A 13289-nucleotide genomic window follows, 5' to 3' on the forward strand; every position below is an offset into this window, starting at 1 on the left:
TCAGAGATGACTCTTTTCTGGTGCGTCTTCATCAAGCGCCTCAAGAATGCTCTCCACGATCTCCTGAGGAGTGGTAACATGCCACTTCGCCAATGTTTTCTTCGTACTAGGCCCCACAGACGTGGAAAATACACACGTTGGGTCGGCCAAAAGATCAACGGGTTGGAGCTCCGGCTTGGGGGACGTATTGGCTGAGTGAGCTGGGGAAGCAGAGAGGGAGGCCGAGATAGGTGGTTCCATTCTATTGGGGGTCGAGGCACCGTTGGGGGAGAATTGAGGGATGACAATCTGAAGCGCGCGGAACATATCTTCATCGGTCTAACGATAATACAAGGGAACAGAAGGAACACTAAGATTCACGGACAACGGAAAGCGAGATCGTTACATACCTTGTCGTCTCCGGCACAGAAGATGAACTCAGCATCAGAGTGATTATACAGCAACCGCTTGACGATCTCTCCCTTGTTGATCGCTATAGGTCTGACTTCAAGACACATCTTCCCAACAAGGACTATAAGTAGACGTTCCAATAGATCAGCAAACAGGCGAATCCCCAAAAATCATGCTCAGCACCCACCTTCGATAGGCCGCTTCGGAGCGACGTTGGTTTCCAGCAAATCAAGGCACTGCTTGCACTGGAACGAACTATTCAAGAGATGGGAAACAAGAAATGGGTCAGCGGATGATCCAAAACATCAAACGAGCGAACCCACCCCCAATCAGGATCAGAGGCCCTGTAATGCCACGTAACCGAGCTCTTCTTCAACTCAACGAAACTTCCCGTCGTCCTCTCAGTGTAATACTCGAAAATCTCCCTGACCTCGTTCATCCAAGACATATCCAGCGAGAGGGTCAAGTTCGCCCACTCCCGTTGAATCCCTGCCAATCCGGGTCCACCTGGCTCCTTGAGGAAACTTCCATGCTCTGCCGAGAAGCCAACGTCACTGAGGTGACCTAAATGTTGGTCCAAAAAGGCACCATCTCGCCCTGAGATGATGTACACGACGTTCTTCGGGTCTGACGAGAGTTTCTGCAGTGCTTCGAGGGTTTGTTTCGATGGGACGGCCATACTGGGTGTTTTGACAATAGGGGTGAGCGTTCCCTGTTGCGAATTGAAAAGAAGGGAAGTTGATCAGTCAAAAAAAAAGAAAGAAAGAAAGAAATCTAGTCCGTACATCATAATCAAACATGAGCAACCTCTTGTTTGCAGCAGCGTACTTGGCCCGCAATTTAACCCTATCCAAATAAGGTGTCTGCTTCGCACTTTTCTCATTTCCAACAACAGAAAGTAGCATCTTGACGAGAACCGCAGCCCATGTATGAGACGTGTGCATTCGAACCGATTTGTAGAGAGCAGCCTGCCGGTGAGACTTCTCAACATCGTTCATTCTAAGTCCATAGTTGATTTGACGGGTAACGTCCTAAGGCAATGATATCACATTGTTAGCCAGAAGCAAAGATGAAACTCGGCAATACGTACCCCTAGATCCCAAGGATTCACTTGCCTAGAGAAATTTTCAAAGCACGATGAGGAATAGCAGCGAGAAATTTCAAAAAAGCATGAGCCGTAAACCCCACTTACAAAGCCTGCGACAAGTTTGGCGAAGTACCCATAAACTCGCTCAAAACCAACGGGCTCTTATTCGTCCTTTCTTGAGAGATGATATACTCCATACTGGTTGTATTCATCCCATCTCGAAGAGGCGTGATGAGGGCCAAATCTGCCACGCTTAACAGGGCATAAAACTCGTCCTTCTTGATGGTTTGATGACTTTTCAGGCACGACGAGCGAGAAGATAACAAAATGGAAGTTTGGGGTGGTGATTGCATCAGCGGTTGAGTGATTCGAAAAAATCAAATAGGAAAGTCGACGCACTAATGATGAACAGGAACAAAGTCCAACGACCCGTACTCGCCGTTGATATGCGAGACGAGTTCCGTGACATGTCGTTCGAGCTTGGGTGAATCCGTCAAGGATGGAGAAGTCACCTGGATGAGTACAACCTATAATCGTGCAAGGCAAAGTTCAGCAATGAATGAGTGAGGAAGAGAGAAATCACTGTCCACCTTTCCCCTCCACTCTGGATAATCGATCAACAATTTCTCAAACGCCTTGAGCTTCTGCACAACACCCTTCACAACATCGAGTTTATCCCTTCCAACAATGATTTTCTTCCCCTGATAGAGCGCCCTCACAGCTTCCATCTTAGGAGGGATCCCAGGTCTCTCGAGGTCTTTCTCAACTCTATCGGCATCGATTCCAACTGGGCAATACAAGACGGTTGTCACTTGGCCTTGGACATCTATCCCATTTGACGTCGATTCGTATCCACAGACGCGGACACAGGAAGAGGAGAAATGACGGGCGTAAGAGTATGTGTTGAAACAGACGAGGTTGGCACCAAGCATCCCATCTAAAAGCTCCTTTCGTTCTGTTTTAGGAAAAAGATTACGCGTGTCACATGGTGACGTGGACGCAGGTGGGGCCGAGGAGCAGAGTGGAGAATTGAGTCATAATGTCGTCAGTGCAAAAAAAGAGGCTCACTTGGTAGGCACCTAAACACTTCAGAACTGGGGAAAGGTGTATGAACGAACAACCCGATGTATGCATCGGGCACCAATGCCCTCAACATTTTCGGCACAAGTAGACAATGATAGTCGTGAATCCAAACTAGATCCCCAGCTTGATACACCTCTGCAACTTTCTTAGCGTACGCTTCGTTAGCTTTGACATACGCCTTCCAGTGAACGTCATCGACGGGCTGCAATTCAGTCGTGACATCTTGCCAAAGTAAATAATGAAATAGGGGCCATAATGTGGTTTTACAATAACCATCGTAGTGACCGTGGGCGGTTGCGTCGTTCAGCCATACGGGAGCATATGAGAGAGGTTTCGAAGAGGCGGAAGAAGAGGAGGGTTCGATAGGATCCTGATAACTAGCAATTTTCTCCTCCAAGGCCGCTTTATCCGTTTCGGTCAAAGCACCTGTCGCAATCGATGTCGTTGTAATCGTGGCAGAAGAAGTATTCTCCTCAGAAAGCTCGACATCACTACCAGGGCCCTTTTTCAAATCACCGGTCCAGCCTACGATGACTTGTTCATGGGTGGCGCATAGAGATTGTATTCCACTGTTCATGGCTGAATGACCTCTTCGTGGACGCAAGGACCACTTAGGACCATCCAGCTCCACAGAGCGTTCATCCAATGATGACGTAGGACGAGGAATATCCAATACGGTAGAAGGAGTCAAAGTTAACGAGCGCTCGCGATCCGGCGTGCGAGGAGGGGTAGGTACGCCATGTTCACTAATGGTGCTGGCGGTCGGGGGTGCGTTGGACTCCAACGTTGCGACGATGGGTATGTAGTGAGTTACATGAATGATACGTCCCGAAACAGGGACACCTTTTGAGAGGTGATCCTCTTGCAACTTGCTGATGGATACGCGAAGGTTGTCGAGTGAGTCGATGAGAGGAATGGGTGGATCGGGATGTGTTGTCGCTGCCATGACTACGTTATAAGGGTTGCACTAGAAGCATTTACGCCTGAGTCAGTGAGGGCGCTGCAAGGCGAGGGGGGAGGGGACATACCACAGATGCGCTTGCTTGATGCAACAGCAGAAGGAACAGAGACGATGAGGTAGAAAGAGGGTATATATATATATCTACAGCAGTTCTAGTTTCTGCGTTTCTGGCTGTAGGTCTTGATCTTCTGGAGGCGCTTTGGAGCAATGGAGCAAGAGCTATGAACAAGCCAAATCCGATGGACTTTTAACTCATGAAAATAACTCTTTTATGCCATAAATGGAATGGATCTCGCCTCCGGGTGCAAAAATGAATTAGATCAATTCAATTTGTAATTGACTTGCGTTTCATTTCCAGCGGGACTTGCTTGACGCCCGCCCTCGTCACAGCCCTTCGGCTTACATGACGGCAGTGTAGAATTATTTTCAATCTCACCCCCCGAAACAAACACGGCAATGCACGCATGGTTTGTGATCGCTGTCAAACGCGTTTGTAAAGATACCCCGACTATCGACATCCGCCCGGCGACGGAACGCCCCGTATCACTGCTCAAAAATATTCTCTCAAGCAGCCCTGGCTTAAGGGTGCGGATTCCCCCCCCCCCTCTACTTTCTGCAGAACTAACGTGTTCACTTGCAACTCACTCCATATATTGATCGATTAGATATCAGCTCGCGATGCTCAGTCGATTTCCTGCTAGCTATGCCCGTCTTAGCAATTGCAACTCTAGTCAGGGAAAGGAAGAAGGTTATGTAGCAACATTATCAGAAATCATCCCCACTTTTCATGAGCAAGCACCGGAATTGGATTTTGAAGGGGAAATCTCTCACCATATCCATATTTGCTCACATAAATCCAGACCAAGGCACACTTGTGCTTATGTATGGACTGGAAAAATGTATGGGCACACATGTTCGGGTGGGATTGACTGTATTGGTGAGCACCTTCCAAAATAGGACTCGACGATTGATCGATTGGACATCTGTCACATCAAGGCTGCTTCGCTCCAGATTAGACGGTGAGATATACCATACATACATATACCTATCCGCACCCATGCCCACCATCCACACTAGGGTAGTTCGCACGGATCCTTCATCCTGTGGCTCCCCACCCTCTATCGAACGTGCGTGTGCGTGGTCAAGGTCTTTTAGAAAACATCCTCCATGTCTAGATATAGAATCACCTCCTATAGAACTAGCCATAAGGGAGGGGAGGGGGCGGGCGGTGACCACCGCCGTGTTCGCGCTTAGCTTCGCCCATAAGCGATGACGAGCAGCACGTCAGGAAAAGGTAAAGAAAAATCTAACAGATAAACGATGGAGAGTGAGCGTCACGTCAATCTTCAATCCAATATGACTGACCAGACTCAAGAGCAATGATTTCCGCAATCGAAGTGAATGAACTTCATCAGATTAGGAACTACTCCGAGTCCTTCCCAAATTCCATGCGTCCTCACATCCAACTAGTCAGGTGCCCACGCTAGTTCATCCCATAGATCTCCATGTTGCGGTGATGCTATCTCCGAACGCCTCCGCGGTCTCCTAATTTATATCATTACAGGGTGAACTGTGATTAGCTAGCTTGGATCAACATATGCGTCCAATACCATGCTGGTTGGCAGTGTTGCTGTGTACCCCGCGCAAAGCACAATATCGAACGGACAGTCGATGGCTAACAGTAACACAGCACACCTCCCACGAGATACGGTGATCCCTGGTATAGAAGCAGAGGCAATTACAATGACGTTAAATAGAGAAGCATATCTGATTCAATTCCTATATGGACCATCAGCAGTACAACTACAGGTTACAGCAGCGACAATGGAAATTTTATTGACCCCATCATTCTGAGGTTGATACAGCGTCGAACACGCGAATCCGCTCAGGGGAAACGATACGAATATCGTACCATGCTTTAACGTTTGTAGTCCGTCAGGGGGACATACTTGGTGACCATGAGCACAATACCGGGGAGAAGAGTTAGTCAGATGCTCACACTGCACCATGCAAGGACAGATAGATAGCCAATGCAAAACCAAAAAATATCATCTCTCCTTCTCCCTTCTATTCCCTTTGAGGACAGGGAAGGCAAGATGGAGAGAGACAGAAACATGCCGATGGAGGTCGCCAGCAGCCAAAACCGAGACTCCAATGTCCTACTCACCAGGACACCAAACAAAACCTTCTTGCTAACATTCCCATCCTCATCTTTGTCAATCTGCCATACATGTTGATCTGACGTCCCCACAGGGATAAACATTCGCCCCGGACTTGCTAATTGATCCACAAGGGGTTGTGGGAGCGTAGGTGCTGCGGCTCCTACGTGAATGACATCGTATGGAGCTTTATTTTGGTTCCCACGGTCGTCAAATATGAGACGTCCGCCGGGTCGTTGATTTGAGGAAGGAAATGCGCAAACGAAGTGCGTGTTGGATCATTGAGGCCGACGATGAAATGAGAGAAATGAGTGTTGGTCTCTGGGCAGTGCAGCGGATGCAGGGCTAACCATTGTCCGCAAAACCTAAATCAGAGGAATGAGAGAGAAAAAAGGGTCAGATTGCTCGAATCGTTTGGTCAGATCCCGCGCGCGATTTAGAGCAAACTCCCCCGACTTCTAAAAATTTAGAATTCGGAACAATAATCGTCGCCTCGTCGCGTGTGTAGTGCCAAAAACGTCACTTCGGATCGTTTCACATCACAATCGATGGCGGTCCTTCCCGCCACAAATCTCTACATCAAAGAATCCTATCACGCACCTTTTCGACCGTCACCAGCCACCATCTTGATACGCCCATTCTCAATGGCATTGCTGAGACCATCTGCTTTCAGGTTCTTGATTGACCAATCAACCAGTTCGGGGACATGTTCAATTCCGACCACTGTTGAGTCTTCTGCAAGGTGATATAGCACTGCGCTTAGGTAGCCCGAGCCCTAATCCAAGAAAACCATACTTATATGTAGTGCCATGACAACATAGGGACGAGGATGTAGACGAGGACTTACAGAGCCAACGTCAAGGATATTAGCGCCAGGTTTACAGAACGGAAGAAGGCATTGCGCAGCGTGTGCATGCTAAGAACAAAGCACAAAATGCGCGCGGAACCAGAACGAATCAAACGTTTGTTTGGTCGGCCGCGCGTGCGCGTGGACCCTTGAGGACTTATGGGGAAATCCAACCTATAAAGCTACATTACCATATGAGGTGCACTGATTGTAGCTAATCGAAAATGATGAATTCGATGTCAGCCCCAATTTTGATGCTTGTCGAGTCAAACTTCAGACAGCCCTCGAACGTGCGATACAGCTTGCGTAATTTTTCTCTTCGTAGGCACGGCGAGAACATGCACTTCACGTACCTCCATAATCGATCGAAGAAGGTGAATCGTAATATGCTTGAAACTTGCTTAGAACGTAGTTTCTGCGATCAACCTTTTTCATTGCCTAGATCGAAGTTGTTACCCAACACACGCCCCCAGATAGCATCACCCGGGTTTGTCGCCAAATCAGCAGTAATGCCGTTTCGTGCATGCAAGAAGCGAAATGTGCGTTAATGACGTTATGTTTGCTTGGGGGGAATGACTAAAAAGGTGAAACTTGTAGGGAAGGCTCACATCAGCAACTTGATTGGAAGTGATGAGGCCATTGCTGAGCAGATTATTGACAAGATCCTCATTGTCCTTCCCATGACTCCTCCATGCCATCGTGGCGAGATAACGCTCGAAGCTGGCAAGACCGTTGAGAATAAGAGAGCGCATAGCCACAGCCTCAGACAGACGTCATTTTCCCTATTCTCCCAACTTTTTCTGTGACACTGTTATGCTACTCCATACTGCAAGATTCAAGACAAAACACTTTCGCTTTAATCTGTGGTAATTTTTCTTCGTCTGCTCCTAGCTAGAATACAAAACCCCATACACACTTCGAAGGACGACAGTACTGTTACGAGACTTGGTGTACTACAGGTCTTCCCTCTGCCTCCCAAGCCTTGAACCCACCAATGACATCAGTCGCATTGCGCAGCCCCATATCTAACAACGATGCCACGGCAAGACTCGATGCATACCCCTCAGAGCAAAACACAATCCAGGCAATATCATAGTTGTTCGCCTCAGGAATCCGTGTTGAAGATTGGGGATCGAGTCTCCATTCGAGGACATTCCTCTCGATGACGATCGCTCCAGATATGGATCCCTCCCCTTCACGTTGCTTTTCGGGACGGATATCAACAAGGTAGGTGGATTCTGGGCTTCGGATGAGGGATGTCATTGCTTCGGTGGGTGTCAGGCGTTTGAAGCGAGATCGGGCCTGGGACAGTATTTGATCGATCGAACGTGACCCTGGCGGAGGTGGTAGTGGAGTTGATTGAGACGGAGGGCTGGCGTAGTTGATCGGTGGCGAAGTGCTTGCTGTGGTAATTCCGACAGTACTCGTGCTATCAGTGGGGGGAGAAGGAGGAGCAACGTGAAGGGAAACGATTGCTTCCAGTGCATTTTTCAGTTTTAACTCATCATCCACACCCGACCAAGGCGATATTTTCGCAAATGGGGCTGCGGAATTCCTATCGCCATTGGGAGCACTACCCGACGTCTCGATACGTTCACTGAACCTTTCTTTCAGGGAGCTCACAATGGAGGATTCATATCGACTTCCAAAGGATCCCAAGATATAAAGATCGGCATCCTGGGGAGAGCTATTGTTCCATGAAGCAGCGACGAAGATGGTCGGATCGTCTCCGCAAATATGGGTTATTTTTTGCGATGTAGATAAGATGAGCACAGCATCATCACGCGTCTCGGCTTGCTTGCTCAGAATGCCATATAGAACACCCTTTTGATCGGATGCTTCCTCGAGTACCTTTGATGCCAGATAATATGCCAAACCGGAGAGCGATGTATCAGCCATTCTGTTTTCGGACGGATCGGTGGATAGACCTGTTCCCTGTTCGTATTAATAATGGTTCGAACAGGATTCCAAGGGCATCTGAATTCGAGTATTAATAAAGTAATCCATCTCAAGCTTTGCAACGAACGGAAAAGGTATAATAATCTAATCACAAGGCTTCAGGAGAGCGCAAAGGGGTCGGCAGAGATTGATGGATGATGGCCATGTTGACTACATATTTCCATTGCATAATGAGCGCCTTACCCAATGTAGGATGCAAGAGTCTGGCCGCGTGTCCCCTACTTCTGGTGGAGTAGCGTTGAGTGTTCAGACGATGAATGTGATTCCGAAGTGCTGACATAAGCAGGTCTAACCAGCCCACGCATAATTTATGGTCAATGGGTATGGTCGAGGGTTGTGAAATTCACTGTGGTAATATCTCTAAGTCCTTCAACTCCAAACCGACAGCATGCGGCCCGGGCTGTGTTGAGGGTTCGCCCTTACCGCACAGAGACAATGGCACATACTGGTGCTCACCGCTGGATGGAAAAATAATATTTTCGGGCGCTCGTGAGTGAAATCCCCAAACAACATCTCGATGGGAGTACTGGTGGATACGCAGCAATCATGTGCTCCACTCGTCTGGGAGCACATGCACAGGTGCCTGGTTTACCTGTAATCCTGCAGAAGGGAAAGGCCTAAGCGGGGCCACCTACTTGGGAACTGAGATGGCGTCTAACGCAGGGCAAGATGCTGGCCGGTGGAATAACCGTTGCTGTAAAATACTGCTATGAATGACATATTTTGGGACCGCCAATCCGGGTGGAACTCTAGAAGACCGATGATACGAGCACTTCACAGTCCCCGAATCGCTCCGAGAATGAGGAAAATTTCCGATAGCAAGCAAGATGATGCGATGGTGAAACTACTTTAAATAATGGCTGTGAAGTCTAACAATTCCCCTACAGACTCTCGATTTAATACAATTAACACGCCAGAAGCCATTGAGGTCGCGGGAGTCGCTGCGCCATTGCTCTGCCGGGGAAGTCACACAGTCAGAGCTACAGTGTTTCGCGCTCCTAAATGATGATGTCAGGGAGCCATCAAGGCAGCTGAATCCGTGTCAGGACCTCGGTCATTGATTACCACTTGCCATATAACCCATCCCCATACGAAGACAATCCCTTCTTCATGGGCCAATCGTAGATCGTGGTTTCCACTACCAAGTTAAAAGATGAATGTCGCTCCCTTCGAGGGACTGATGGAAAGCGTTCCCATTGAATATTTCGGATCCTGTCAATCACGAAGCTGTATGAATATTTGCTGTAGGTATACTGTGTGAATGAAGCTAGACAAGCAAGTCAATCCCGTGATTGATGTCCCGTAATGGCTGCTGCACTGCCAGGACCAGAACGAGAAGAAAACAAAGGGCCATGAATATACCTACAGGGTGAGGTTCTCGGCCAAATAACGCCCTTTCTTATAGCCAACGCCAGGGACGCAAGGAATAAATTAATCGTCTGACAGGACGCGAATTGAAGTGTCTGTGCGGGTGGTGCCAGTCACGGTCTAGTCAATCACTTTATGATGATTGCATGGTTGATCCTCCATGATGTGGCGTGAGGTGATGGCATATATATTCGTGAGCCAAGGAGACTCAAGGGCGAGTTCGTTGGAACGCTGATCAGTTCGTCCCAGCATTCTGGCTTTCGTCCGAGTGGACACGATCCTTGGACCTTGATAAGAGGTCCCAATTCATTTGATAGGCCATATCACTAGGGCTGGAACCATGGAGAACAACCAGCCTCACCCATGCTAGCTCATGACACTCATCAAAGGTTGTTTCGACATCGTTCGAAAATGTGCGAGTCAATAGTCAGTTCGCGCAGACTCAATAGAAGTCCGGCACTTGTCCTCATCGTGTCGGCGTCACTCAGTGCTTAGGTTGAGCGCAAGTGCGTCCAAGAACGTAAGAAGCGTGCCCACACGACGCCGAACGTACGTAAGAGAGTGCTGCTTTGTCTTCTCTGAGTCTCTCAAAACAAGCGTTTGCCGATTCGATCAAGACTATGTCTCATGATCCACCATCCACTTGGACGGGCAACAGCGAAATTTATGAAGAATTGTGAGGCATTTGCGGTAAATAGACTTGGGGGATCCGGCGGAACGAAGCTTCCAGACGTCCCGGAGCAAGGCAAGAACGGCAAAAGCTAGGTTGGTTCCGCCGAGGTAATGGATAGCCTCGTAGTGTCATTCATCTCCTGCGAGTTTTTTGTGGTGGACCAGGCGAGGGTTCGCTTCTTCTCTCTAACCCAACTGAACATCTGTTTTGGCTAAAATTAAAATCATCACGCGGCGATATATGATGTTTATATCATTATGGAACACAGAAGAAAATCAAATAAAGACATAGAAAATGAAAGTATGACTTAAAAGCCGACCTTGTTGGTCCGTAAACAGCAAAACTTCATTTTCTACGCCTTTACTTATGTAATTTTCTTTTATGCACTAGTGTAGCAGGTTCATTTATTCGTTTGTTCATGTGGGTGTGTGTGTTTTGGATCTGGGGTTCAGTTGCTGACCACTATGACAGAGTCCTCGGCCAATGCCGGGACTCGCTGCTGAAGTACAACAGGTGTCGACTCTGATTGCACAGGCCCATCTTGGCGGTAACCACCAGGCAACAATTTAGGGCCTCGATCACATGGTACAACATATCGAGTGACACAGTTTCGAGTGCAACGATACAACAGCGGTGCTTCGCCCTCCTTGAAAGGAGTGGGCAAGTCGTTATTAGTGGCGGTTTCATGATCGATATTATAGTCCTACCGCCTCCAGATCTCAGGGATTGATCTCAGAGACGAGATTAGCTCCTCATACGATGATAATGGGAAATATGCCGATGGTAGACGACTTGTGACGCATTCTGGGGCAAGTGCCAATAGATCCTCGCGTGAGTATGTCGGGATTGTGCGACGCCCTCCGAGTTGATACGATCAGCACCCCAGTAGATGTGCAGTGAACGGGACAGAATGCAACACACCTGATGGGCTTGATGCGCTGCTGTTGTGCTCGATGGGTGGATCATCGTGAACGGCGGATTTGGGGGTTGGGGATACGAGCAGTGGGCGTGGTTGTATGAGGTAAGGTGGTAAGAGGATGAAGTCGTGAACACGTCGCGATCAGTTTCCGTCTTATATACTGGCATGTGAGCAGCGGGTTCGGTGAGCATCAAGAGATTCCTCCGGTACCCGTTTGTATGGTATGGTTCTTATAAGAAAGGAGATCATGACCAGTCCGGATTCCAGACTGCGGAGGGGCCAGTGTTCGCGGGATTTCGAGCACCTTCCACGACGGTGATGGTCCAGCAAATTCAGGGGGAGTCAATGAAATTCAGAACAGGGATATGAGAATAATCATATTGGTGAAGCAGTACTTGGCAATAAGATTTTTTTATGAAAAATGAGAAATTCCGACATTTTTCTCTCTCAAATGCCCTACACGTCGATGAACTGCTTGACAGTTGAGAGCCATTTGACATACTCCTGTAAAAGCAACGTCTGAGCAGTCGAGTGACCAGCTGGACAGATGTCGCGTACCTTCTGTTCCTTCATCTCGGCGTACTCTGGTATGAACACAGCAAAGGAAGAGTTAATTCCACGCTCCTCAAGGTATTGCTCGAAAAGTTCTTGGACAGCAACATCTAAGTGGCCAAACTGATGTCGAGGACCGATATCGTTGATGAATGCAGACACAATCAGAATAGGGATCGAATACTGACCTGTGGTCCAATATACAGACCACGACGTTTCCAATCAGCTTCAGCAGTTAATTCTGTTGCAAGTTTGGCATCTTGGTAGAATGCGATGTTGTCGACAACAAATGCTCCATCACCTGCGACCGCATCAACTGAAAGGGCGCCGCTGTTTGGCTTTCAAGCGTCAATGACAGTCAATGTTTCTATTTATGGAAGAACAAATACGACAAACTTTTGTGATAGTGATGCTGACACGGACGGGAAAGGTATGCCCTGATTCAGATTCCTCGCCCTCAGCTCCGTCGACGAATTCAGGATCATCCGGAGTAGAGTCGATATCTGCGATAGAGAAGAGTACACGAATTCTAAAAAAATGGAACGAAAATCCATATTCAGTGGTCATACCACGGAAGGACGTGTACACACGTCTCGTTGCCGAATTGACGCGTCAAGGACACCTCATCAAGTCCATCCTTGTCTTCGATCTGGTCGTAGATCCAGTAAGTGGTGGGGCTTATTAGAAGCTTAGCCAGGAAACTTACCGTCCATATACGGTCCTTTTTGAAAGTCTCAAGGAAAGCCGGGACCAACTCTGAGGGCGCAGTTTCCTTCTCATACTGCAGTTCTTCAGCCAATTTCTGCGAGAGAGCAAGATCACCTGCACAAAAAAACGGCGAGTAAGGCATTCAAAACCACGACTCTCTGATGACTCGCAGAAAACAAACTCACTTTCGCCACTGCCAAATGCAGGTTTCGTAGTCATGAAGCTGCGTGCCAGCGGCGTAGAAATTGCCCTTGGGGCTGTAGAACGGAAAGCGAGAGAGGAGGTAGGTCTTGTTACAGTACATAGAGTACGCGCAAGAGGCCTCAATGATCTCAGAGCTCCCGCCATGAATTCTGGGTTCTTTTTAGCGCTGGGAACTTTCTTGGGCCGGAAGCAAAAGCGTGACCTCTCTCGTATCAAAGATCACGTTTGTTGCTCTCCACGTCGCTAGGAATTCCGTCGTAATCTTTTTGACACCCTGGGCTGCTTTTTGTTGGCGAGCCTGACCACAACAGAAACGATCTGGCACTTTGGCTTCTCCCTCATTGCTTCTTGTCAATTTGGTCCATTCAGCACCGCTCAA

At 48.3% G+C, this 13289-nt stretch overlaps 5 protein-coding genes across 5 annotated transcripts; 1 reads left to right on the forward strand and 4 right to left on the reverse strand.

The window, feature by feature from the left end:
• EI90DRAFT_2903541 (trehalose-6-phosphate phosphatase) lies at positions 1 to 3506 on the reverse strand (the record flags this gene model as incomplete). Its single annotated transcript, XM_039054143.1, has 10 exons — positions 1 to 318; positions 390 to 511; positions 578 to 645; positions 714 to 1102; positions 1176 to 1421; positions 1481 to 1505; positions 1583 to 1771; positions 1877 to 2004; positions 2068 to 2432; positions 2546 to 3506. 10 exons carry the CDS (start codon positions 3504 to 3506, stop codon positions 1 to 3), a joined length of 2811 nt encoding a protein of 936 aa, XP_038923547.1.
• Positions 3507 to 4540: 1034 nt separating this feature from the next.
• EI90DRAFT_3031366 (uncharacterized protein) lies at positions 4541 to 5280 on the forward strand. The gene has a single exon (XM_039058312.1). The coding sequence runs from the start codon at positions 4579 to 4581 to the stop codon at positions 4792 to 4794; it is 216 nt and encodes a 71-aa protein (XP_038923548.1). The 5' UTR covers positions 4541 to 4578; the 3' UTR covers positions 4795 to 5280.
• A 103-nt stretch (positions 5281 to 5383) lies between these two features.
• On the reverse strand, positions 5384 to 7281 carry EI90DRAFT_3031370 (protein-L-isoaspartate O-methyltransferase; the record flags this gene model as incomplete). The annotated part of the gene is made up of 8 exons (XM_039058313.1): positions 5384 to 5469; positions 5689 to 5867; positions 6031 to 6045; positions 6281 to 6455; positions 6528 to 6596; positions 6719 to 6741; positions 6881 to 6965; positions 7136 to 7281. Coding segments are annotated over 8 exons (722 nt in total), but the record flags the coding sequence as incomplete, so codon positions are not given.
• A 90-nt stretch (positions 7282 to 7371) lies between these two features.
• On the reverse strand, positions 7372 to 8741 carry EI90DRAFT_829491 (Rhodanese-like domain-containing protein). Its single transcript, XM_039068118.1, has 3 exons — positions 8670 to 8741; positions 8367 to 8455; positions 7372 to 8204 (listed from the first exon to the last, which is right to left on the reverse strand). The coding sequence occupies exons 2-3, from the start codon at positions 8424 to 8426 to the stop codon at positions 7464 to 7466; spliced, it is 801 nt and encodes a 266-aa protein (XP_038923550.1). The 5' UTR covers positions 8427 to 8455; positions 8670 to 8741; the 3' UTR covers positions 7372 to 7463.
• A 2992-nt stretch (positions 8742 to 11733) lies between these two features.
• Positions 11734 to 13073, reverse strand: EI90DRAFT_3031380 (mitochondrial glycoprotein). Its single transcript, XM_039058314.1, has 7 exons — positions 12892 to 13073; positions 12705 to 12820; positions 12589 to 12647; positions 12395 to 12527; positions 12187 to 12336; positions 12005 to 12121; positions 11734 to 11950 (listed from the first exon to the last, which is right to left on the reverse strand). Exons 1-7 carry the CDS (start codon positions 13052 to 13054, stop codon positions 11903 to 11905), a joined length of 786 nt encoding a protein of 261 aa, XP_038923551.1. The 5' UTR covers positions 13055 to 13073; the 3' UTR covers positions 11734 to 11902.
• Between the last annotated feature and the right edge of the window lie 216 nt (positions 13074 to 13289).

This window comes from Cantharellus anzutake (genome assembly GCF_015039405.1).
Source record: "Cantharellus anzutake strain C23 chromosome Unknown EI90scaffold_2, whole genome shotgun sequence".
Classification (NCBI taxonomy): Eukaryota; Fungi; Basidiomycota; class Agaricomycetes; order Cantharellales; family Hydnaceae; genus Cantharellus; species Cantharellus anzutake.